This window comes from Cheilinus undulatus, linkage group 9, assembly GCF_018320785.1.
Source record: "Cheilinus undulatus linkage group 9, ASM1832078v1, whole genome shotgun sequence".
Classification (NCBI taxonomy): domain Eukaryota; kingdom Metazoa; phylum Chordata; class Actinopteri; order Labriformes; family Labridae; genus Cheilinus; species Cheilinus undulatus.
The window spans coordinates 18156673-18183161 of record NC_054873.1 but is presented as its reverse complement, the minus strand read 5'-3'; the positions used below and the strand labels follow the sequence as shown (position 1 = coordinate 18183161).

At 38.5% G+C, this 26489-nt stretch overlaps 2 protein-coding genes across 3 annotated transcripts; both read right to left on the bottom strand.

Moving 5' to 3' along the window:
- Positions 1-1266: 1266 nt before the first annotated feature.
- On the bottom strand, positions 1267-12107 carry chchd3b (coiled-coil-helix-coiled-coil-helix domain containing 3b). 2 transcript variants are annotated; one of them, XM_041795935.1, is made up of 9 exons: positions 11901-12107; positions 7814-10172; positions 7621-7735; positions 5547-5727; positions 5415-5429; positions 5091-5174; positions 4541-4611; positions 1873-2008; positions 1267-1787 (listed from the first exon to the last, which is right to left on the bottom strand). In XM_041795935.1, exons 1-9 carry the CDS (start codon positions 11976-11978, stop codon positions 1764-1766), a joined length of 3063 nt encoding a protein of 1020 aa, XP_041651869.1. In that variant the 5' UTR covers positions 11979-12107; the 3' UTR covers positions 1267-1763. The 2 variants fall into 2 exon arrangements, with proteins under 2 accessions (XP_041651869.1, XP_041651871.1); XM_041795937.1 differs by lacking the exon at positions 5415-5429.
- Positions 12108-14142: 2035 nt separating this feature from the next.
- On the bottom strand, positions 14143-25462 carry slc35b4 (solute carrier family 35 member B4). The gene is made up of 10 exons (XM_041794544.1): positions 25075-25462; positions 23522-23635; positions 23321-23423; positions 23171-23220; positions 22005-22086; positions 21712-21772; positions 18555-18664; positions 18358-18433; positions 18202-18277; positions 14143-15932 (listed from the first exon to the last, which is right to left on the bottom strand). The coding sequence occupies exons 1-10, from the start codon at positions 25149-25151 to the stop codon at positions 15683-15685; spliced, it is 999 nt and encodes a 332-aa protein (XP_041650478.1). The 5' UTR covers positions 25152-25462; the 3' UTR covers positions 14143-15682.
- Between the last annotated feature and the right edge of the window lie 1027 nt (positions 25463-26489).

Here is a 26489-nt window from a genome sequence, read left to right as displayed (position 1 = left end):
TAAACGATAAAAGGTGGCATGAGTTTAAACTTCTGGCTGTGTTTTGTTACTTCTGAGAATAAAATAATTCATAAAATAAAATAATTATATTAATATTAAGAATGAAATAAGTCTTTTATGAAATGTGATTTAATTCACATTTCTGTGATTTTTAGTTATTGTATTTGGTTATGACCTCTTGCAGCCTATCTATAGCACGCACTTTGGGAAGCACTGCATCAGAGTATTCTTATTTACAGGCAACACATCAGGAAAAAACCCACATCTTAATGTTTTCACACATGCTTTTGAGTATCCTGAGTATCTGCCAACCCACAAAATGGAAACTGACTCCATTGTTTGTGATCCTCTAAGACTGAAAACATGAAATCTGATGGTTGTAATTGGTATATGTGTAAAAATGCTGGGCTTAACTATAAAATTATGGTAAAAAAAATGCTGCACTTCACCCAGCAGATACAAAGGCTTCTCTTCATTTTCCACACTGGTGGATTCTTTTTGTTTGCTGGAGAAAAATGAAAATAACTTGGCTCTGATGTCCGTGTATAAAGGACAGATGGTTAGAAAGTACAGCTCTGTTTCCACCTCCTGTTGGCTGCAGTGGGTGCACAGTCTGTCTTCTTTCTTGGACGCAGTGTTGTCCATGGCATCCTCTCTCTAGATGGCAAGGTTGTGCTCACTGGGTCTGTGTAAAGTCAAACACTTCCTCAACCGTGGATCCGTCACAGCGCTTAAGTATTCTGCAACTGCATATTCCCTATTAAAGGAAAAATAAAATTCCAGTTTGCTTTGTTTTTTTGGTCTATTTTTCATACTGAGTTAAACAGTTTTCTTTCAGTTGTCTAGTAGTTTGGGTTAAGCTACTTTAACCCCAAACTTAAACCACCACTGTCACTAGTATTTAACTGTATATATTTTACAAAATCTGGTATTTCTTAGCAAAGGTAGGGTTAATGGCAGGATGACTGAATTAAAATAATTCCAAAGTTCAGCCATAGATTTCAGGTCATATTGTAATTTTCTGCCCATTCATTCTTTTAATAATAAAATAAACAATAACAAAACACACAGAAATGCTAACAGTAAATTTTGTAGCAAAGGTGAGGCTCAAGTTCAGCTAATTTGATGCTTTCAATTAAAAAAAGATTAACTACTAAATATATTTATGCACGGCATCCTCAACTGTGCGTCAGACATTTTAGTTGTACCTCTCTAACACCCATTATGTAGTTTGAGCAATAACCATAAAGACAGATTTGATTATTTTTATATCTTTATTTGCATGCACCAGAAAAATCCCTGATATAACTTATGTACAGAGCAACCTAAAACACAGGTGATTCTTCAAACTCCTTCATTGTGTTCTTGCATGCATTTGCAATCAGACTGTAAATTTCTCAACTTTAAGGCACACATACATGATGATTAACTCATTATATATATATCATATATAAAATGCCTTACTTTGATTCAACCAGCAAACCCAACTCTTCTGCACCTTTCTTACATTTTGCATTCATGACTAACACAAGCTCCTGAAATGTAGTGCTCCATCTGTGAGTGTTGTGGCACATTTGGTTAAAAAGTGATTCCCAAGAACTGGAGAGGTAACAAGCATGGCACTAAAGCAAACGACAAAGCTTCGAATGTTTGTGACACCATAACCTGTGAGTGTACGTGGCATGTCTTCTTCCAGTAAAGGCTGCAGCTGATTTTCCTGAAGTGAAGAAAAGCGTTCAAACGTCCTCGACCAGTGGTCCACATTAACCTCCAGGGCTCAATTTATTCTGACAGACAGACGAGAGAAATGGGTTTGAATACCACTAAACAAAGATCAAACAGAGAAATCGTTAGATGAACAATGAGTTGTACCTTCTTAGCGTTGTCCACACACTGCATGTAGGCTGAGGCGATGCTGGAGCAGGACAGAGTCTTTCCTGTGTTCTCCCTGTAGCATTTTAAAATCTGACTCTGCAGGTCTGCACACACTGGCTGGATATTAAAACGCCTGAGGAAACATGAAAGTATGAACCACTGATGATATGGTAGCCAATACCATAGTCCACTTGTTTCGTCCTAGAAAACATGTGTTAGCACACAGGCAGGGCAAATTTATTTATAGAGTAAAATTCATTCAAAGAGCAACTTAGAATGCATCATAAATATTATTAAACCATAGAAGGTATATAAAACATTTTGTTGCTTTTTTGATTATTTTGACTGTGTTAACACTAACAACAGCATTTTTCAGGATCATTTTTTAAAATAAAATTTTGAAATTTTAATATCAGAACATACAGCTCTGTAAAATTTTTGTATACACTTAGCATGTTTTTGACCAAAAAAGATTCACTGAAACCCATTACAACCACAATTTTGGTTCCTCCAGCAATTACAGTAAAAAACATGCATCTATGATGTTAGGCTTTCATTCAGGGGTCCCTATTTCAAATTTGCATTATTTTCCTGTTCATCACCTGTCCTGCTCATTATGAACAAATTCAAGGCTGTGATAATCCTGTTTGAGAAAATTTAGTTTGCATGTAGTATTGAAAAAAAAACTTTATTATTTATTTTACATAAATATCTTTTTTTTGCATGTAAACTGGAATTGAAAGGGTTTAATAAAATCTATATTTGGTATTTATGATCAGGTCTTATGTTGAATCAGAAATGTATGCAAAAAAGGGTATCCATTTCTGGCCACAAACAATCTGAGTGCAACAATTTATTAAATTCTTAAAATTAAAAAAGTGCATAAAAATCAAAGCTGTTGCTCTTTATCAGCATATTCAAGGCTCTGATAATCCCCCTTTAAGAAAAATAGACCATTTTTTATGTGTTGTTTTTACATTACAAACATAAGAGTTTCACACTTAACTGGCACTGAAAGGGTTAAATTCCTAAAAAAACCGTACAAAAATGACACTTATGATCAGGTCTGATATTGATTAAAAAAATGTATAAAAAAGGTTGAAATATTTTTGTTAATGTATAGTTTATTTTATTGCTATTCATGAGTGTCCATTTGTGGCCACAAACACCCTGAGTGCAAAAGTTTTAAAAAATTAAAATAAAAAAAAAGCAAAGTCAAAGTTGTTGCTCTTCATTGTCGTATAAAGATTGTGTCAATCCCTTTTTTGTCCTTATTTATTTCCTTTATTTCTTTTTAAATTTTTGTATGTGTTTTTGTTTGCCTTTTTTTAGTTAAGGGTTTACTTACGGTGTTATGGCATGTTCTGCCCATATTTAATATGTTTCCATTTAATTTGTCTTCAGACTACAAAATAGATGTACTATTTCATTTTCACTATCATGTTTTTGATTGTTGTCGATGTACATTCAAGAAACTCAATAAAAATATATTGGAAAAAAGTGTTAATCCTCTTCAAGGAAATCCAATTTGAATGTAGGATAAAAAAATATCGAGTTCTTTGTCTTTTTTATTATAAATGTCAGTGCGTTGCACTTAAACTGGCATTTGAAGGGTTAAATTCAATACAAGTTCCTGATGAATCATCAGTGGTTGTCAATGGCTTTTATGTAAACAGATGCAACAACACTACTGCACGTTTTTTCTGGAGGAAATCTTTTAGATGACTGCTTGAAGTAAAATCAACAATATCACACCGAAATATTAAATTAAACGCACAGTTTGTAAATCCTACTCCCAAGAGGCACTTAATCTAAATAACACCAAAAGATGACTGGTAGAGAGCTACACTGCTCAGCTCCACCTACTCTACTATTTACATCTATGTTTTAACTGAGAACTCTCTTCAACAAAAACGGCACTCCATATGATGCATTCACAAAACAAAAGACCTACATTTTGGTTTATGGATGCAATTCACATAATTAGAGAGAAATACTGTTAATAGTGGCCTTCCTGGTTACTGCTGAGAGCTGCTTGCAAAGCATTCTGGGAATGAGGGAAGGACCCGTTCCTCACAGAAGATCCAGAGTTTTCTTGGCAGGGACAAACAAGTTGAGTCTGTCATGACAGCCACCAGAGAGAGTGACGTCCCATTGTAACTAAAACAATTAAGAATTTCTCTGGTTTTGAAAACTGTTGGTAATATCTAAGGTCATGTAGAAACTTGGTTAAAATAGATCATATAAGAGCGGTCATTTAATTAATAGTGCAATAATTAAACCATTACTTGACAATTATTCACTATGCATTCTAGGAGATTTCCTGTGAAACTTGGTTGTGAGTTTGCCTCTCTAGAAACCTCTGCTTGAAGGGAAATATACCTCCAGCACCTCACCCTACCCCTCCAACACAACAAGAATCAAGACACCCTACCCTCTGACATGAATGTGCTAAACATAGGTGTGGGGCTACGTGTGGGGGTAAGGCTTGTATAGGCACTCAGCCTACTGTAAGTCTTCTGTATGTTTATGTAGAGTTTCAACCCCCCTCTTATTGAACCCTCAACTCCTTGCACTTTTTATTTTAAACCCTCCAACACTTACATTTACACAGTTATTGAGTATTTAAAACGTACTCATGCACACATGGAAATTCCTGACTTACTTGAAACGGTTGTGCGTCTCTTCTTTGCCCTTCTGGAAGCTCTCAGCAGTCACTTTGTAAAACTCAGAGCACTGCAAAACAAATAAACTCAATAGTAATATGACAATCTGTTACCTGCATTTAAGATGTAGTCATGGACGGAATTATTGAAACCCCTGGACTTTTTCCAGAAAATACACAATTTCTCCCAGAAGTTGTTGCAATTACAAACGTTTTTGGTAGACACATGTTTATTTCATTTATATGCATTGGAACTCCACAAAAAAAACAGAGGAAAAATGCCAAAAGTGACATCATTTTACACAAAACTCAAAAAATGGGCCAAACATCTCGGCTTCAATATTTTAATTTTTTTGCGCAATTTTTAACTTAATCATGGGGTTTCAGCGTTTGGGACTAATTACATTCTGTTTTATTCATATTATGTGTCCAAGCTTTTTTGGAATGGGAGTCAAAATACTTTGTTACTTTTAGGCAGTATTGGCTATCGAGTTTCGTTGCTACTATTAGGGAAAATATAAGTATTTCTTCCTTTGAACCTATTTCTCACCTTTGCCTCAAGTTTTGCGACGTGTTCCTTGTAAAGAGCGTCTCGTTTCCTCAAAGCTTTCTCCCTCTCCTCCAGCTGATGAGCCTGTGTGGGTTTAAAAAGCTTATATTTTCATCATCTCACTCTTGATCCCAGCATTATTCATGCCAGTGCTATATGTTATTTTTCAATATCTTCTACACCGTGCTGCCAAATTTCCTAAAATTACTCATGTTCTTATTTATTCCTGGTAACACACGGCCGTGCAGCAGCTTTTTTCATCGCGATTAGAGCAGGAGGAAGGTGAAAAAGTGAGTCATGCATATAATAACTCTCCCATCTTACCTTCACCTCCATCCACTGAAACAAGACGAGAGCAAGGAAAGAAAACAGAGAAACATCAAGAGGAGTGAAGAGTTTGGTGTTTAAAGAGAGATCCTCACACATGGACAGATCATGAGTGTTTGTCATTCTTACATAAAGCTGCACCATGAGCCTCTGGTCCTCTGTCTTCATTCGCTCCTTCATGATGGCCTCCGTCAGGTTCCCCATGTATGATGGCTTCTCCGCCTCCAGTGTCTTCTTCACCTGCTCCTCCACCTGAGCCTGAGCTGCTGCTCTGGCCTCCAAAGCAGCCTGGACCCTCATCTCCTCCAGCCTTCACACATTAACACACAGATATCATTTTTAAAATTATAATGCATGCACTGCCATGCATCATTCAAAGATTTCATTACAGCCAATCAGTACGTTCACATGTGCAGTGAAGTCAAGCTATGGTTAGAGTTCAATTAGGACCAGCTAACCAGCTGTATGATGAATGATGAATACATAAACAACTCCACTTATGTTACAAATGTGATGCATACTATCCTTCTAGCTTATAGTGATATAACGGTGCAGCTTCTGCAAAGCTTAGCTTTTACGTTTATCATCTTCCAGGGCAAAGCCTGGTGTGGAGACAGCAAAGTATGTACAGAGCGTCTAGTCTTTTCTGGTTTCATCGAGGCATATGGAGGCAAGAATATATCTACTTCAAGCCAAAGTACCTAGGTCTGTTAGTCTGATTTTTGAGAAATTAAATTTAGTAGGATTAGTCAGACTTATGCAATTGAATGCATTTTATTTAAAGCCCAGTTTTGGTCAGACTAACACAGTAATTTTACCTTTTCAAATTGCATGCAAATATACTGCATGACAAAATTAAAGATTGCATATTTTACCCTTTTAAGACAAGTTTATATCGGTCTCAGAGGTCCCCAAAACATGCTTGTGAAGTTTGTTGCTGAAAAAACACTACAGTGTTGTATTTTTGCATGTCTAAAAAAACCTCTGTTTCACCCCTGCTCAGAAAGAGCTGTTTCTGTGTCTATGGCTTTAAATGTAACTGAGCTGTATGACTCCGCCCCTAACTCCGCCCCTCTCAGGAAATGGATGTGGCCCAGCTGCCAGCTGAGACAATAATACCCAACTGCAGCCACTTGTGCGCCCACTTGTGCTATTTGCTTAGTGTAAGGTTAACTTAGATTAGTTTAGATAGGCCTTAATTAGCTTTAGGTTAGGTTAGCTTTAGCATTTTAATTTCCACTGGTTAGATTTAGGGGTAGCTCATTGGGGTAGGTGTATATCTTAATTAATAAGCTTCCTGGGGTTAGGTTTAGCATTTTAAATTCCACTGGTTAGGGTTAGAATTAATTTATTGTATGGATCAATGGGGCGAGTTTTGTAGGGGGCGTGTTTTGTACAGAGCGTGGTTTGTAGCGGCTGCAGCTAGACCCTTCCCAGCTGAGAGGAGGATCAGGAGAGGAGGGCGGAACTTTCTTCCAAGTGGGGAGGGCCAGGGGCACATATTTTTGCTAGAAAAGCCTAAAAAAAGTGTATTCTGCATATTATGTAACCTTTAAGAAACTCAAAAAAAAAAAAAAAAAAAAGACTTCATTTTCAGAGCAGGAAATAATTTCTCCCGCGATTTTCTGTGGTTTTGCCAACGATAAAAAAAAAAACAAGCATAAAAAGGTGGTTTAACTTATAACTTTAACAGGATAATGTTTGACAAAACTGTATCAATCTGTTAAGAAATTCTACTACCAGGTTTTTCTCTAGCTTTACAGAACAAAATGAGTAACACAAAGGAGCATTACATTAAAGAGAATTATATCTTAAACAAACATCCTATATAACAAAGGACTAAGTGGATAAAGGTTAAATTAAACAAGCATTTTTGCCAGATTTTGCCTTTCTTTTGCAATTATTTAAAATTTTTCCTTTGAAATTGTCTCAGTTCCTTCTACTTTTTTCTCTGGTATCATGACATTTGTGCACATCATGGCTTAGCTTTGAAGTTTGACATTACTTTCCTAATGGTTTAGTTCGATGTGCCCATCCACATTGTTTCCACATGCTTATCACAAATTAACTTTACAATGGACTGTGATTTTCTTAACCTCCACAGGCCCCCAAAGCTTTCTCCTTCATTCCCCATTATGGGCGGCCTTGGATGCAAACACATATAGTGATACCTACAAAAACATTCACAAAAATTCATTCTTACTGTTGCTGCAGCTCCAACCTCCTCAGGCTGATCTCCTCAGCCAGACTCCTCTGCATCTCTTCTTTGATCTTCTGCCTCAGCTCCTTCTCCACCTCTTCAGGAGATGTGGACAAAGCTAAACCCAAACACAACAAGTTTTTAAAAAACACATTTTTATTTCTAAATTTTGTGACAACCATGGTGATACGTTTACCTGGTGCAGGTGGAGGCACTGAATCCGCAACAGGTGGTTCATCCTCAATGGCAGGCGGCAGAGATGGGGTCACGGTGGGTTCCTTAGCAGATGGAGCTGGTTCAGGTGGAGGTGATGCTAAAAGCTCTAAGGAGGGTTCACTGAGAGGAGTACCAGCAGGAACAACAGCAAGCTCCGTAGAGTGACAGGGAGGAGGAGTGAGCTCTGGTTCAGGGGGTGCCACTGCCACCACTTCTGTAGTAGGTGGAGGTGGGAGCAGCTCACATGGAGGTAGTGCCTCCGCAGCTGGAGGAGCCTCTTCAAGTGGAATAAGTGGCACTATGGGCTCCATAAGGCTGGCCTCCTCAGGTAGAAGTAAAACTAAAGCTTCAACTGGGGCTGTTTCAACAGGGGAGGGTGGGGTTGTTGGTTCCACTGGAACAGATTCAACAGCCAGTGGAGGTTGGATTGTATTTACTGGTAGTGTCAACGGGACAACAGGTTCAAGAGGTGTGACAGAGGGAGCGACAGCAGCTTCAGTGACAGGTGGAGGTGTTGGAGTGATAATTTCAGGGGGCAGGGATGGGGCTGGTTCGGGGGGAGTAACAGTGACAGGGAGGGACTCCACAAGTGGAGGCATGACCACAGCCTCAACAGAAGGAGCTACAGCAGGTGGTTCAGTCACAGATGGGGATGTAGGCTCAGTCGGAAGAGCGGGAACTTGAGGTTCTGGTGGTGTAAGAGGGACCGATAGGGGTTCTACAGGTGGAGGAAGGACAGCAGGGTCAACAGAAGGAGCTACAACAGGGGGTTCCAGAACAGTTTGAAGTTCAGCAGCAGGTAGGGCCTCCACAGGTGGAGCTAGGGTGACGGGTTCAATAGAGGAAACTACAACAGGTGGGTCCAGAACAGTTGGAGGTTCAGCAGCTGGTAGGGAGTCTACGGGTGGAGCTAGGGTGACAGGTTCGATAGGGGAAGCTACAACAGGTGGTTCAAGAATAGTTGGGGGTTCAGCAGCTGGTAGGGAGTCTACAGGTGGAGCTAGGGTAACGGGTTCGGTAGGGGAAGCTACAACAGGTGGTTCAAGAATAGTTGGGGGTTCAGATGGAGCTGCAATGACTGGTAAAGGCTCTACAGGTGGAACTAGGGTGACCGGCTCAACAGAGGGAGCTACAACAGGTGGTTCCAGAACAGCTGAAGGTTCAGGTGGAGCTGCAATGACTGGCAAGGGCTCTAAAGGTGTCGATAGGACAACAGGTTCAACAGTAGGAGCTACAACAGGTGGTTCTAGAACAGCTGGAGGTTGAGCAGCTGGTAAGGGCTCTACAGGTGGGGCTAGGGTGACCGGCTCAACAGAGGGAGCTACAACAGTCGGTTCCAGGACAGTTGAAGGTTCAGGTGGAGCTGCAACAACCGGTAAGGGCTCTACAGGTGGCGGTAGGACAACAGGTTCAACAGTTGGAGCTACAACAGTTGGTTCAGGAACAGTTGCAGGCTCTGCTGGAGCTGCAGCAGTCGGTAAGGGCTCTACAGGTGGAGAAAGGATGACAGGCTCACCAGGAGAAGCTACAATGGGTGTTTCGAGAACAGTTGGAAGTTCAGGTGGAGCTGCTGCAGCTGGCAGGGGCTCTACAAGTGGAGGTGGGACTATAGGTTCAACAGAGGAAGCTACAGTGGGTTGTTCCAGGACAGTTGGAGTTTCTGGTGGAGCTGCCATGGCTGGTGGGGGCTCTACAGCTGAAGGCAATGTGACTGGTTCAACAGAGGGAGCTGCAACTGGCTCAGCAGCAGGTGCAGCCACTTCTTTTACAATCTCAGAGGGCAGAGATGGAGCTAAAGGTTCAGGTGGAGTTAAAGCCACAGGAGATGACTCCACAGGTCGAGGAAGAATGACAGGTTCAACTATTGGTTCGTTTATGGTTGGTGCAGGTGGTGTTTCTGTTTCAACAAGAGGTGGAATGATGGATTCAACAGAGGGTGGAGAAGGTGGAGGCTCCACAGGTGCTTCTACTTGTGGGATAGTCAGAGATGGAGGAGGTTCTGAAACAGGTGCAGGTGGAGGTGGGGCCTCCAGCTCCATAGGTAGAGGCTGGGTTTCCAGCTCTATAGGCGGAGGTGGGGGAATGGAGTGAAACTTGACACGTGGAGGAGGGACGAGTTTTACAGGTGGAGGTGCAACTGGGGCTTCCTGAGGAGTAGGAGCAGCAATGAACGGAGTTGGGGGTGTCAGAAGCGGGAGCAGGTCTTCAACAGAGGGGGCGGGGGCTGGGGTGGATGTTTCTTCTACAGGTGGTGGAGGAGGAGGAGTTTGATTTTGTAGGTGAGGACAGGAGGAAACCTTTACTGGCTGCTTCATCCTGTTGATAACTCTGTCCGACAGCTGAGAAGAGAAAAGATATACAGGTCATGAGCACCACCTGTGCTTGTCTGAAAAAATACAGCTCCAGTTAGGATTTCTCCTGTACTGGTTTTGGCTCCCCCTGTGTTAGGGCTGGGTAATATATTGAGATTTTAAAGTAAATCAAATTATTTCAAATTATTTGAAACAGTCGAGAAACCAGTCTATTGTGGTGGTTCTCTGGCAGAATATATTCAACTCTCAAAGTGCCTTAAGTGGAAAGTTGACATAGAAAATAGCCCCTTTACCAAGAACGAATTCTTGAGTATGTCTTTATCATTCATCATATTCACTAATAATGGCTGATGGGTGGGTTTCTGTAAAAGGGATCAATCATTAAGACATCATTTAAAGCTTATTTGGATCTTTTGAAATAACTCACTCTAAATACCACACCATATTTTTTTCATCTACACATTTTCTGATTATGAAAATCTTCTGGGGGTCGGATGGAAAGCTGTGGCGGGCCTGATGTGGCCCCCGGGCTGCCAGTTGACGATTACTGCCATAGAGCTTGTCAGATGGAAGCTTACAGATGGAAGCATGAAGTGCTCTAAAAGCTCCTGGTAGATGGCTGACAGTGTTGACTCTGGACTTGATAAAACACAGTAGACCAATAGCACCGGATGACACGGCATCCCAAACAATCACTGACTGTGGAAACTTTACACTGGACTAAAAGCACCTAGGTGCCTCCCTAACCTTTCTCCAGACTCTGGGACCTTGATTTCCAAATGAAATTCAAAATTTACTTTTATATGAAAACAGGACTTTGGACCACTGAGCAACACTCCAGTTCTTTGCTTGTGTATTTTTGTGAGCTGTAAACATCAAGATTAAAATAAAAAAAAAACAAAAAAACATGAAAAATATCACTTTAAACTAAATGAATCTAGAATATATTAAGTTTCACTTCTTGAATTAAATGACTGGTAAAGAAAAATAACTTTTGCATGTTATTCTAATTTTTCAAGGATGCACTTATATCTTACAAATATTCAAGAAACAAAGATATCTTTACTGGGTAAAGCATGATGGGGAAGGTGGGCCCCACAACAAAAATAGCCTTGGGGCCCATGACCTCTTTAATTTGCCTCTGGGAGTGTGGGAGTTCTCTGCATTTTTTCACAATAAAATAAGGAGAGATTGAACAATACTGAATGTCCATAAAATATTTTTTTATTGCTGTGGTTTCACACAGATATCAAAACCATGATACTGCTAATAAAGATACTTAAATTAATAAAATGATCATTTCCAATTTAGACAACACATTTCAAATAGACTGGCTTGCAATCAGTGTTGATATTTATTTTATTTTAATCATATCAGAGCTTCTAAGTCTGGTTTAGTGACATTTTGCTATTTGTAAACCGTGTATCCATCCAGCTAAAATAATCAAGGTAGGATTTTTATTTGATATTTTCATGCCTTAGTCCATTGCCATTGTATTTCTTTATTAATCTGGCTCATTAGGGAGTATATACCTGACTTTGTGTAGGGTGAATACAAACCAGGGGTGGAGACATTTCTCTGCATACTAAAGACCCAGTGCAATAAATAAAACATCCACCATGTCAGCAGATGATAAATCAGCGCTCTTGTCCACAGAAGAAGAAACTGAAGCGTCCTCACAGTAACTTTGCACACTTATATTTCCCTTGTAAACTTTTCTTTTATAATTCATTCTCTCTCGGAGCTTCCACTCACCCGTATGCCCTTCACAAACGTTACTCCTCCACCTTCACTCTCCTCGAGAGAGAAGTGACTCTGGCTGTTTCCCCCCATCCTCACACCTGCAGCTCCACCACCAGCAGCTGTCTACGACTTTACTGCAGATGTTTTAATCCACGCGCCCTGGATTTAATTCTGCTCACTGAAATCAACTCGTGCTGCTACAAATATCTGCCACTCCCACCGCTATGTGCCAACAACAGCTGCTGCTATTGGATAAAAATGAGCAAGGCTTCCTCTGATTGGTCGACTGCCTTCAAGACAATAAAACATGAAGGAACATTGTGTCCCTTCTCAAATAACAAACCAAACTAATAAAACTATTCATTAGCTTGGGTTAGCACATTTGAACTTTTTGTAGCTTAGACACGTTACTACTAATCTATCTGTGCTGAAATGTAAAGCTTACTTTGACTATTGCATTAAATTCCCCTTTCATACCTCTTTAAAACGTTACATCAAAGTGAGTTACTATTTTATCTTATTTGCTCGTCGAAATCAGAGGTGGGCAAGTGGTAATCCGGAGACCATATGAAGCCCTGCCCCTCACCTTGTGCAGCTAAGTAAATTTCAAATCCTAATAAATTATAAATATGAAGAAAAAATGATCAAATTTGCCATCAAAACATGAAAAAATGTCTCCCATAATCAATGGTCATTGGATTATGTTTGGTTCTTTGCAAGAAGTAAGCAGATATAACTGGCTGCAGTTGTTTCTGAAAATGTTTTTATATGCATCACCAAATGAATTGGTAAAAAATATACAAAGAATTAAAAAATTAACCATAAACAGTTAGAAAGCCTGTTTATTTCCCTTTTTAAATGGTGCCACATTTTGTAAGACACAGGCACTTTTGGGATAACAACATAACATTCCTCCTCTTGTTCATGTTTCAGTGCACACCTCACCAACACCAGAGCAAACTGGTCTGACGGTGAAAAGTAGTCATGGCAGGCCTCCTGGCAGCCCTATGAGGCCTTCATGGGGTATTGTCTTCTTGGTATGCCCACTTCATGTCTCTGACAACCCCAAATAATGATTTTGAGGAACACCAGCTTAAAGTTGGGCTATCCCACAGGCTCTATCCAGATCAGCCAAACATGGCATGCTGATTCTTGGAGCAGACACCTGCTGATCACAATAGCAGGGCCCATGGCATGATTGGCAGCACCTGGGGGTACCAGAAGCTCAAAACAAGAGGCAATAGCAACAGCAGAATAAGCTGTTTGGCACTGGCAGCAAAGATTTGGCAACTTTTTTATGGGCGTAACCCACATCTTCATCTCTGCTGCTCATCCCACAAATGCATGTTCCTCACAAATGTGGCACCACTTAAGAGGGTAATAAACAGGCCTTTCAAGAGTATAAGATGTATTCCCAAAAGGAATAAAGAGTAAAGAATTAATCTACCAAATACAGATTCTGCAGTGGGGTAATCACTGTGATTAAATTCAGAACATCCAACAATTCGTTACAGATAGATGGATAGAAAAAGATACTTTATTCATCCTGAGGGAAATTCAATTGGTCCTTTGGCACTAAGAATAATATTAATGTGGCCCTCTTGGTAGCTTAAGTATTTTCACAAACCTTTTACATTAATTTATTTCCATTATCCCCTTTATTTTACCAGATAAGTCTCATTAAAAATATTTAGCCAGGTATTCAGAATAAAATTTAGATACATTATTAAAAGATATAAAAAAGGTTATAAAAATATCACAAATGCCCAAATGATACTAACAAAAATGTTTTTAAGTCAGTGTATTTATGTTTAAGTTCTGTAAATGTCAACATGACACTGAGACACAGAAAAAAAAGTACCTAAATATGCTTCAATTGACCAAAATAAATAAAAAAAAAAATAATAAATAATAATAATAAAATAAAAAGCAGAGGGACCATTTTTATAATAAATGACACAATGTATAAAGTATAGATGCATTATTGTGTATGCCACATTAACATTACAGCCAAAAACGTGACTCAATCTACAAAAATGTATTTCATGAAACTGTTAATAGTTATTTACATGTTGTTGCAATGATCTTAATCTTCAAAAGAAATGCTAGGCTATGAAATATTGTAAAGAGTTTCATTTTATCACTTTCTTTAGATAATGTAAAGTGTTAAGCTGCAGAAAATGTAAATACTCAAGAACTATGTGTGCAATACTAAATTGATTACGATGAATATTATATTTTGATGTCACTGAGCGAGGAGTGTAGATTTTTATTGAACAGTTTAACTGACATTCTGTTACATAAGAAAACAAACAGCAAAGACAAGATGGTCATAAATAATCCTAAACCGTTTCCTTAAACATTAAGTCTCTATTCAACATTACATGGATGTGTTCAGTGTAATCCTACTCGTGAACATCAGCGTTCTTGTAGAGTGAACTAGCTGTCAAACTAAGGAAATAAATATTTCAACATCACAGACGAAACAAAGTTGCACCATGATTTTGTATCTTTGATTGCTAATGAGGTACAAAAGGAAAACAGGTGTGCCATAATATGCATATTTCTTAATTATAAACCAAATCATTTATGTTTTGTATTCCAAAAGAAACACTGTTGTGATCAGTAAGCATATAGCCTGAGCATGAAACAAGCATAATGTTGATTTTGAGTAAGTCAGTTGTAAACATAATCAGTGCAACAAGGGTGAACCCACCCAAAGTTTCCATAAATGCTTTTTAATACTTTTATATTTAGAACTAGATTTTTCAACAGTTTAATGAAATTTTAAATCCTTTTGGTGATTTTTTTTAACCTGAATTATTTTTTTTTTGGCAACTTCTGGGCAGTGGAAGGGGTTACACAAACATAATCAGGCATAAAGTTCCTGTTTGATAAGTGGAAATCTGCTGATGAATGAAACAACAAGATCTAAAAACTTTGAAACAAGTGCATCACAATTTTTAAGCTGACAACATCCAACTTTTATGTCCAACCAATGGTCAAAAAAAGGTCTTTGATTTGTAATGAAGTACCAAAAAGGTAAATTCTCCCGTTTGCAAAATATTAAACACTACATTTTCAGAAATTGCTTCAAAAATTACCAATAAGAATTAATCAATTACAAAAATAGTTGCTTGATTTTTTTTTCTTTCTATTAAAGAAATGTTGCACCACTAAATTTTATTAAACTTTAAGTTTATTTTTATCCTGTTATAGGTTGTGTTTGTGGTCATTAGATGATTCAAAGCCAAATATTCTCTTTTTTTTGGACTCCTGAGCAAAACAACTTCAGATGATGAAGGCTCCATAATGTTCACCAGCTCATTACTAACTGTACTTTTTAATGCTGAAAATGGCACAAAGCAAGCTTACAGAGCTTTTAAAAGAAAAGCTTGTCATGGGGGGGGGGGGGGCCTGCTTTGATATACAGTAAAATTCCCTCCTTAGTGCTGAGAGGAGGATACAAAATGGTAAAGTAGTCTTTATCCTCCCTTGTATCTAAAAGTACTGGTAAGTGAATGATCAGTGTGGAATAAATGTGCTCTACGCTGAGTGAAACAGCAAAAACAGGTATTTAGATACAGATTAAGACTTTGTTGGTTTTTGGTCTTTTATGGATTTATTGAAAAAGCTATCTTCTTTAAACTAGAGTATCATGTAATAGAGGTTTACTGCTTTGAATATGAAAACTAAATGACAAAGCTGTAAAGTGACTGCAGGATAGTCGAGCAGAAACAATCTCAAAGTCCAGTACTGTGGTTGTTTTTTCACAAGTCCTTTCTTCTTTTTCTTCACGCTGCTTTCTTCTCTTTGACGTCTGGTCCATGCAGAGCAGACTGAATGCTGCTCCACACCTCCGTGTACAGCAGAGTGCCCAGGAACACCACGGCCGTACCCACCCAGTGCCAGACAGTGAAGGGGTTTTGGAAGTAAAGGATGGAGAAGATGAGGCTGAGGAACTTTCTCAACGTCACCACCAGAGTGACGGTGAGCGAGGCACACTCAGTGGTCAGAATGAACACACCGCGGATGCAAACATACCTGAAAAAACTGGTTAAAGTCTGCAACAATGAGAAGACATGAAATAAAAACTGCACTTCAATAGAACTATTTGTAAGCCATTTGTCTCTTTTATAGGTGTGTATGCAAAAAAGATAGGGTTATTAAAACAACAGATGGCTGAAATATAAATACTTTTTGACAAGTATGATAAAAAGCTCTTCTTTTCTGCGGTTGTTTGAACAGAAAGGTACTATTTTTTAAGTGTATAGTCCTCATAAAAAGATAATAAAGTTCTCTTAGATTATTTGTTATTCAGGTCTGAAAACGGCATTAAACTCAGCAATCTTTAGCTTTAAGGAAGAACTTCATGATTTCAGGAAACGATTATTAACTTCAGCCCTTTTTCCACATACTGACCCAGAAACTTTTCCCGACTTGCTTGTTCTCCCCTGTCCCTCACAGTTTTCCTGTCAGGCAGGGGATAAGTGGGGGAGGGGGAAATACAAGGGGGAACTTCTGGTCAAAGTCGAAGTTAAAATTCAACTGTTTATGTTCACACGTGCAGCTCACATAGGTCATCTCAGGAAACTCAGGAGTTTTGAGAATGTGTGAATAGGGCTTCATGCTTTAATCTACTTCATCCTTCATGACCTTCAAGATAGACTACTGAGGTTTTGTAGATAATTATCTATTATACAACAGCTAATTCTTTTTTTTTTGACGAGTGACAATATGGGAAAACAACCTCACTGGGACTTCTCACTATATGATGAATCTCCTCAGATCACATAGTATACTCCTCTTTCACTAGCTTCATCTTAAAATCAATTTCAGTTAAACTGGGGAATAAACAGAGTTGATGGAGTTGAAAAAAGTCTGCTTGTATTACTGCTGTAAAAATGCAATATCACATCCATGGATACTGGATATTGCCAGTGTTTAAGTCTTGCTCTTAGGGACTAAATCAGTGACAATATTCAGCACATCATCCATCCCTTACATTTTTTTAAATGCAGAAGTTCAATGACTTCACCCAAATAATGAGTTTAAAATTCTTAAAGGGGACATATTTTAGCCTTTTAAGACAAGTTTATATTGGTCTCAGAGGTCCCCAAAACATGCCGGTGAAGTTTGTTGCAGAAAAAACACTCCAGTACAGGATTTTCATAAACTGACACGCCAGATGGATTTGTTTCACACATCCATCTGGAAAACCTTCAATACTAAGTGTTTGGGAAAGGGCAGAGGCTTTGAAAAAAACTTGGAGTGTGATTGGATGAACGTTCTGTCTGTCATTTTTCTGGTGCAATATTTGTGTTAGAAAAGCCTGAAAAAGTGATTTTTGCGTAATATTTGCCCTTTAAAATATGCCATTAAAGAGACAAGTAAACAAGAGCCATTGCTGTAAGGGTCCATCACTCCTAATTACTAGGTAACCTATATGGACAAAAGTGTTTGGCCACACCTGCTGATTATTGAATACAGGTATTTCAATCAGACCTGTTGCCACAGGTGTATAAAATCAAGTGCCTAGCCATGCAGTCTCCATTTGCAAACATTTTTTATGCAAAATGTGTCATTCTAAAGAGTTCAGTGACTTTAAGCGTGGTACTGTGATGGATGCCATCTTTGCAATAAGACAGTTTATGAAATTTAATCCCTGTTGGATATTCCACAGTCAAATGTAAGTGATATTATTAGAAAGTGGAAGCATTTAGGAACAACAGAAACTCTGCCTTTAAGTGGTAGACGATGTACAATCACAGAGTGGGTCAGTGACAGCTAGGCACGTGATGCTTAAAAATCACCAATGTTCTGCTGATTCCATAGCTAAAGGGTTACAAACTTCCACTGGCATTAATGTAAGGACAAAACCTGTGCAGCGGAGGCTTCATGGAATGGGTTCCATGGGCGAGCAGCTGCATGCAAGCCTCGCATCACCAAGTGGTGTAAAGCACACCAACACTAGACTGTGGAGCAGTGAAAACGTTTCCTGTGGAGTGATAAATCACGCCTCTTTTTTGCAGTCAGATGGGTGAATCTGGGGGAGATGGGGAGAACGCTACCCATGTGACTGTATCATGCAAAACTGTCAAGTTGGTGGAGGAGGGATATTGGTATGGGGCTGTTTTTCAGGGTTTGGGGTAGGCCCCTTATCTCCAGTGAAGGCCAATCTTAATGCTTCAGCATACCAAGACATTTTGGACAATGCTAAGAAACTTAGAAAATTACTTTTCTTCTTCCTCTTGGGCATCATTGTAATAAAAGCAAATCAACATAAGCAGGAAACATGTTTTCAGAAGGATACTGTGTGATGACATTGATCAACAGGTAGACCCATAATATCGGCGCCGACAGTCCAACCACAGGAACAACCACAGGAGCTGAAAACAAAGAATACTTGTTTGAACATTTGAGAGAGAGATACAGTGAAAGTTCCTGTGAATGAAGTGATATGACTCACTGCTCTGACTGAAGTAGACAGCGTGGTTGTAGATGTTTGTTGAGAGCAGCAGGAAGCCTGGCAGAGGCAGGCAGTGCTGTAAACACAGAGGTGAAACAAGCATTATCAATCACTATGTACATATGTGTATAATATTTATGTAGTTCTCTGCAGCTCTTTGGATCTTTTCTGCCTGTAGTAGCAGAGAGGAAACTCACATTATAGAAGAGGGCCTCTTTGGAGTGTTTTCCATACTGTTTGTACAACATTTCCTGGAAAATTCCCATCCTCGCTGACATCAGCAGAGCAAAGGTTAACATGGCGATACCTGATGGACAGAGAACATCAAAAACAAGAAAAACCTGTTTACTGAAGGTTTTTGTTGCTAATGTTGTTGCCTTAAACTCTGCCTGCATTGTCAAGCATTCTTAAAGAAGGTAACCGTGGGAGAAGTATACTACACTCATGGTCACTTTATTAGGTACACCTGTTCAGGTAATTGTCTTGCTAGAAAATAAATCTTCTCCCAAGATTTAGTTCACTTGCAGACTGAACATGATTGTCCTCTGTGTTTTTCTTTTTTTTTTTTTAAACTTTCAGCCACCTTCATTTTACTCTTTACCTTTACAAGCCTTCCAGGACTGGCTGCTGAGAAGCATCCCAACAGCATAATGCTGCCACCAACGTGCTTCACAGTTGGGAAGGTGTGTTTGGTGTCTGCCAAACATAGCGTCTTGTCTGATGGCCAGAAAGAACAATTTTGATCTCATCAGACCAAAGAACTTTCTTCTACCTGACCATGTAGTCTCTTAAAAGCCTTTTGGTGAAGTCTAGCGGAGATTTAATGAGTTTTCTTCAACGGGGATTTTCTCTTTGCCACTCTCCCATAAAGCTTTGACTGGTGAAGAATCTGGGTAACAGTTGTTGTATGCAGAGTCTCCCATCTCAGCTGCTGAAGCTTGTAACCCCTTCAGAGTAGTCATAGGTGTCTTGGTGGCCTCTTTCACTTGTCTGCTTGTTGCTCAGTTTGTACAGATGGCCTCTGTCACTAGTCTCCTGAGTTGCTTGGAAGTGTTCCTTTGTCTTCATGGTGTAATGGTAGCCAGGAATACTGATTAACCAGTGATTGGACCTTCCAGACAAAGGGTGTCTTTATACTAAAACCATCTGAGACACACACAAGTGTATTTATAAAGTGCTTTCAAAGCAGTCAGTAATGAAGAGCTATACAAAGAAAAACAGAGCATATAAAAACACTGATTAAAGCAATATGACATGGGCAGATTATCTGAAACACAGACAAATAAATAGTGTGTGCCCAAAAGTACTGATATGTGTTTAAATGGATATACAAGAATTGGATATATAAGAATTAAAGGGGTTCTTTCAGTATCTTTCTAAGTATTCGAGGGAATCAGCTGATCGTATATCTGACGGCAGGTTGTTCCACAGTGTTCGAGCGGCTATGGAGGAAGCCCAGTCACCAGAAAGTTTTTGATGTTGTCGGGGAGATTGTTACAAGTCCTTAAAGGGAAATTTCGGGATTTTTGAAGTTGGGTCGTATAAGGTACTTGGCTATAGTCGTGGCATTAGCCTTCAGTGATTTCTGTAAAAGTTGATCCTGTGATTATTACGAGCTCAGAGAGATCTGGGGCATAGTGGCTATAGATGGGAACGTTTTGTCCACGTAGTTTAACAAGTTTTACATAAAAATGAGCCAAGAAAATATGTTGGCTCACCTGTACGCTGTGTTGAAAACATATAAAACTCTTCATTTCTCCCAAAAAAACCTGTGTGTCAGGCACTAATGTATGATGCAGCTTTCTGTATTTTGTCTCCTGATATCCTCTGATCAGCTGTGTGGGTCTGCAGGCTTCTACAGGGATAATAACACCACACCAAGCTAAAACAAAGATAATAAAGAGAAATTTTGACTCCAGTTGTGATGATGTGCCGTTTACTGTGGATACAAGAGGATATTTGTATGATCCGAAGTACACCAAAGAAATTATATAGAGGGAGAGTCAGTGCGCTGGAAGAGAGGGCAGAGAAATTTCATTTGAAAGTTTTGCGCAGGAGAGATCCCAAGTTACCTGGTGGTGTAGGTGTGGAAAATGCAAACCCATGCCAAGTACCCCATACGACCCAACTTCAAAAATCCTGAAATATCCCTTTAATGTGATTATCTGTGGGGCCTAGCTGTACTGTATGGTGTTAAGAGTTCAGTGATACAGCTTGGAGTGAGAAAATAAAGGGCTTTAAAAACAAAGAGGAGGATTCTGGATAGTATTCAATACTGAACTGACAGCCAGTGTAAGGACACTAATACAGGTGTAATGTGATCCCTTTTTTACATATGCAAAGAAGTTGTGCAGCAGCATTTTAAACAAAATGCAAATGGAGTGTAGAAGCCTGATTATAGAGAAGTGCAGTGGTTGGGTCAGGAGGATTTCACGTCATGGATGACTTTTTTCGAAATCTTTATGTGACATAAATGTCCTGATCCTAGGTATGACCACCTAATAAGGTGATCACTGAGTGTAGATACTTTACTCAAGATTAAGCTGAGCTTTTCTGAAGTATTTCTTTTTTCATTCAATTGCATACCAAGTGATTTTTTTCTCTCTTTTTTCCATTAAGGCATTTACTGAAAACTTCAGTAGTGCACAGATGAGCAGGTATAGGGTCATGGGTAAACCACGGAAAAGGCAGGAGAAAAACATAATGACACTTACTACATTATATAAAGATGATAAACAGATTTAAAAAAACAGTACACACGTTAAGTGAGGAGTCAGACAAAAGTGAGTTTACTAAAAGTATTAGCGTCAGAAACAGTGTCAATTTTGGCAGCTATTTTTAATTTTAGTCACATTTGAGTCATTTCTATCCCTTTTAGTTTTAATCGACGAAAAACTCAAAACAGTTTTAGTCCATATAAAAAGTCCTCACATTTTAGTCTTTACTTTTAGTCCATGCTAGTGTGTTCTCTGCACTCTGGCAAACCTGGGGTCCCAGCTTTCTACAGCTGAGAGGCAGAATAGCTACAGCTGCATTGTTTTTTGAGAGATCTACCCACAGTGGAGAAACAACATGGATTTTGAATGTCCAACAAAAACTACATTACATTTTAGTCTAGTTTTAATCATCTTGACGAAAACTAAACTTACTTTTTGTCAGTTTTATTCATCACAGATCTTTTTTTTGTCTTAGTCTAGTTTTTGTCATGGAAAAAAGGTTGTCGACGAAATTAGCATGGCTCAGAAAAATATAATTATAGTAGTAAATAAGTCAATGATAAAACAGTAAACATGAGGAAAATAATCAGCATAAGTTGCCCTATTGGAACAGATATGCCAACTTAACAAAATTTACCTGTTAGCCAGTGCATGAGGGCGTAAAGGCCCTGCTCCTCTGATCCCTCATTAGACACATTCTGCAGAAAAATAAACAAAATGTATTAAAAAATAAATATTACAGGTTACACAAGAAAATAGCAACACAAATGTATACGTAAGCAAGCAGTAAAACAAAGAGGGCCTACTAAGTATGCTGCCAGCTATCATTCTTTCAGTATGCCAAGGTACAAGAGTTTTACTAAAACAACATATTTATTTTAAGAATTGTTTGATTGCATTATAGAGCTGCATGTTCTGCAGACAACTTACCACTTGTTTGGCAGACATGATGGTGCAGATGAAGATACCAGCTGAAACTAAAGCTATAGACAGATATTTACTCGCTGAGTACCTATAAAAGAGAGAGAGAGGGTAGAACATAACTGGTTAGAATGGGAAACAGCTGCAGAAAGGGCACAGCTATTGTACTCAAGTAAAAGTACAGTTACTCTGGATAAAGTTAAAGTTTTGGTCTATCAATCTACTCTAATGTAAGTAAAAAGTATTTCATTAGAAGTTTACTTTAATTACTGAGTAGCTACTGAGAAACTGTACAATAAAATACGATTTTCTTATTCTCAACAACAAGAGAATAGATCTCCTAGGTAAAGTCACTCATTTATATTATGTAAAATATACATAAAAATCAACAGTGCTGATCAAACTCATACAGAGTTAAATGCAATACGTTAAAGTCCCTTTGTTGGTCCACACTACACATAGTTAAACTAAACTTTTGGGAGAATTATTTTATGGTTTGACAGAGTCACAGTAACTCTCGAAAATCTATCGAAAGGTGGGTCTCCTCTGACAAGAACAAAGCAGAGTGTCAACCTCATAGTAAGGCAATGCATACTGATGAAGAAAATACTCTATGCGTCTTTAAGGAATACCCTAAGTCACAGATGTGAAATCTAACTCAGCGGACAACTTCACTAAAGGTGCAAATATGTTTCACATCAAAAACAACCACAAACCACCAGAAACGTGAGCAAAAGAGGCTGCCAGGGATGACTGTACAACAGGCAACCTCCAAACACAACTAAACATGTATAAAACACAACTAAACACTCTCCCCATGAGCATGATGGGAAACTACACACACACATCATCCGGATTTGAAACTGCAGTGGGGAGCTTAGATCACTCTTTACAGAGTTGAACTAACACTGGTGAATCAATGCTGTCAAAAAATTATTTCACTCAGAAAGGAACTGAAATTACACTGAGAGTTTAAATCAAATCTAACTTAATTCTTGTTATCTGAATTTTACATAGTTAGAAAAGTCTGACAGTGTTCTTCTTATCAAACTCAGCCTTGTTCCCTTGCAGATGTTTTCATCATAACACTACAAGTTTATCTTAAATTTTAAGTATATATCTAGGCATATTGTTTGTTAGAGGCTGTTTGTTGTTGTCCGAGAGCGAAGGTTTACCTTTTCTTTAGGATGATGATTCCTAGGATCATGTTGGCTATAAGTGACCCCTGCAAAGACACAACAGCAGCTTGAACTCAAAAGGTCAGACTGAAGAGAAGGTGATGGACAGACAAGTTTAAAAAGTAGTTAGTAAATATTAGTTCTTACTGATCTGAAGATCATGTGTAAGGGCATGGCGATGTTGAAGTTGAGGGCATAGTTGTTGATCACACTGATGGTGAAGAACATGGTCACCATGATCACATAGTTACTGAAAAAGAAAGAGAGACAGAGAAACCACTGAGTTTCTGTTTGAGAACTTTTCTGCGGCAAAAAGTTCAAATTCCATCATCAAACCCCTCATTTTACCTAATGGGGATCGCTGGTTTCTTCCTCCCAAAGTTGGTTTCAAAAATGAAACCTTCTATCGCGATGAACAAAAACTGAGCGAAGGTGACGATGTTTCCACATCCTGGAAACTCTCTTTAGGAACAGAACAACAGATGAGACTCAAAGCAGACAAGAAATCACAACATTTCACTGAATGATTATCAAAGAACATAAAGATGTTACATTTAAATGATGCAACTGCAAAACACTGACTACAATGTTAATACCATATAAAATCTTATACATAGACAGTGTAAAAGTAGACAGTGTAAAAGTAGACAGATTAGAGAAATGTTACTTACACTCTGGTGCTACTAAGGCAGCAGATTTAGTTGAAATATTTAGTAGTGTAGTTTAAAGTGATTCAACTACAGTGCCATGAAAAAGTATTTGCCTCCTTTAAGATAGGTTTGGATATTTTTCCCCCCTTAAAAAATTAAATAATCATTCAAACACTGCATTTTCTCTTTACTTGGGTTGTCTTTGTGAAATATAAAAATTGGTTTGATGATCCAAAACATTTAAGTGTGATAAATATGCAAAAAAGTCAGGAATCAAAGAAGGGGCAAGTATTTTTACGACACTGTAAGTGAAACATATTCTGGTTTAAGTTTTGTCTCTTTTAAATGGGATGTTACTCATTGGAAAGGCTTCAAGGCAGCAAAATGCACTCATTTCAAGCCATTTTGAACACAAATACAGAGTTAAAATCCCCAAAATTGGCAGGTCTTTCAATGGACATATGGCATGGTTAGCCAATTAGTTTATTCTAGGGGGCCAAATATTGCCAAAGTTATCAAGCCTGGGGCCAGTACTACCAAAACAGTTTTAATGTCCCTCACTGCACAAATCATTCTAGATAATATTATTGCTTCAAAAAACGTTTTCTAATCATAGCAAGTGGTCGGGGAAGTAAAGTAATTGAAAAGTGAAGTCCCTACATGAAGGGAAAAACGGTAGCATTAAATAACTGAGCAGGAGATAGGGTCAAAGTACCAATTGGCATAACGCATTTAAAAAAGGGGACGAAGAGCAAAATCTATTATTTCAGGCACTGATTGATTTCTGTAGGCTACTTCTGCAGTTTTTATAATTGCGGTGTGTCTGCATGCTTTTAGAAAGTACCACAAAGGACTGATTTTGTCCGGCTACAGAATGAAATTTTCATGTTGTGTGATTGGTCGACAGCAGCCATTCATTCATTAAAATTAAACTCTTCTTATTACGCATATATCAAAATATCACACATGTGACCTGGTGGGCCTTGGATCACTTTGGTGAGCTCGTACTGTTTTTATGCGCTCTACAAGCCATCTTAACTAACACATGAGTAATAGAAAATTGGGCAAGTATGGAGGTTCATTACCGCCTCGATAACAACTTTGACTGTGTACTATTGTGACTCCACAGTAACTAAACGTCATACGTAAACAGATGGTTGGCATTATAAGAAAATCAAAGCAAATAACCTTCAGCTGTTAAAACTTTAAGCAAGTGGACACGAGTTTAAACAGTCTAAGTTTGGCACTGACCTTACAAGCAGCTCCAGAGACACCACGTTACTACAGCATCCGATAAAAACGAGACAAATTGCAAAAGCTGTCCCCATGTTGCTTCACTGCTGAGTTAAACTCTGTAAACAGCGTCACTTCATTAAACAGGTTTCTAAACGGAGCATTTTTGCAGTTAACAACGGCTTATGTTTTCAATTAGGTCTTTCTGCGTCCACAAACTCCGGCTTCAGTTGAACACGTCTGAATACGAGATTGCGCTTTTCCTTATCGCAAGGGCTCATGGGAGTTGTGGTTTCTTCTCGCTACAATGCACGAAAATTATGTGTCCGGAAACTAATGTTTACGACTTATACCCGTGCGCAAGTTGTTAAAATATGTATTGCATATTTATTATCATTATTGTTCTTATCAGTGATTCAATATGGAGCATACCGAATTTAATGAGTCGACCGCAAGGATGTTTCGAGTGTGTGGCGCATTTTCTGCGCGCTCATGAAGCACAAAATTTTTAGAACGCGTCTGCCAAGATCGCTTCTGTAAAAGAATGAGAAGATGTCTCACTCTGTTAGACATCTTTGGAGTCCCACAAATAAGAAACTTTTGCCAGATTTAACGTTTAATACATCCATATTACTTATAGTAAGGACATGATAATTTCAGTATATGTTTTTGTCTTCATAAACAGTTATGGACAGTGTCTTATGTAGGTATTCAAAGGTTTACATTTAATGTTTTGTGTTATCCATTTCATTTCCAGAGTGAAACAAGTATTAGTATTTACTGGTGATAACAGACAACAAAAACACACAAGTATATCTTTCTAAAACTTATAAGGAGCCATTGTATAGGACAGGAAAGGGCAACTTTGGTCACGAAAAGGCCCACATTGATTTTATTCTAACGCCATAAGGGGCATAGTGTTAAGACTTGTAGGCTACTCTACATGATACAATTACAACTAGTAACAATTCAACACAATGAAGAAAAAAATACAGTTTGCAGCTAATTCATCCCACCAACATTTACTTCAAATCTTGGTCCAAAGGGGGCAACTTGACTTAACTAAGATAACAACAAGGAAGACCAGTTGCTCCCTTTAGATCAAGCTTTGAATAACCACGACATGAATGAATATTAACTAACACAAATACAAACAGTCACATTTGTAAAGTCAGATGCTTATTTCAGCCAACTAAAAGCTCATTCAAGCTTCTTCGTCAGTGCAATGAACAGAGTAGTTAAAAGTTATAAATTATACGTTTGTAAAATTTCCCATTTTTGTCAGTTTTCCCTCGTGTTTACATTTTAAAATCTAAAATGGACTTGAGGGACCCTAAAGAGCGGTGGACAGCTTGAGGCCCACCCCTGGTGTAAAATGAGAACTTCGACTATATTAATTTTTTCAGAATACTTTTACAAATGCAAATCGCTTA

Excerpts from the sequence above, each read along its gene's own strand:
- chchd3b (XM_041795935.1), bottom strand. The coding sequence starts at position 11,978 with ATGGGGGGAAACAGCCAGAGTCACTTCTCTCTCGAGGAGAGTGAAGGT. Across the intron at positions 10,173-11,900 it reads CGTTTGTGAAGGGCATACGG|CTGTCGGACAGAGTTATCAA; the intron begins GTGAGTGGAAGC and ends TTCTCTTCTCAG. Across the intron at positions 7,736-7,813 it reads AGTGCCTCCACCTGCACCAG|CTTTGTCCACATCTCCTGAA; the intron begins GTAAACGTATCA and ends GTTTGGGTTTAG.
- slc35b4 (XM_041794544.1), bottom strand. The coding sequence starts at position 25,151 with ATGGGGACAGCTTTTGCAATTTGTCTCGTTTTTATCGGATGCTGTAGT. Across the intron at positions 23,221-23,320 it reads TACACATGATCTTCAGATCA|GGGTCACTTATAGCCAACAT; the intron begins GTAAGAACTAAT and ends GTGTCTTTGCAG. Across the intron at positions 15,933-18,201 it reads TTGATCAATGTCATCACACA|GTATGTTTGCATCCGCGGTG; the intron begins GTATCCTTCTGA and ends CAGTTTTTTCAG.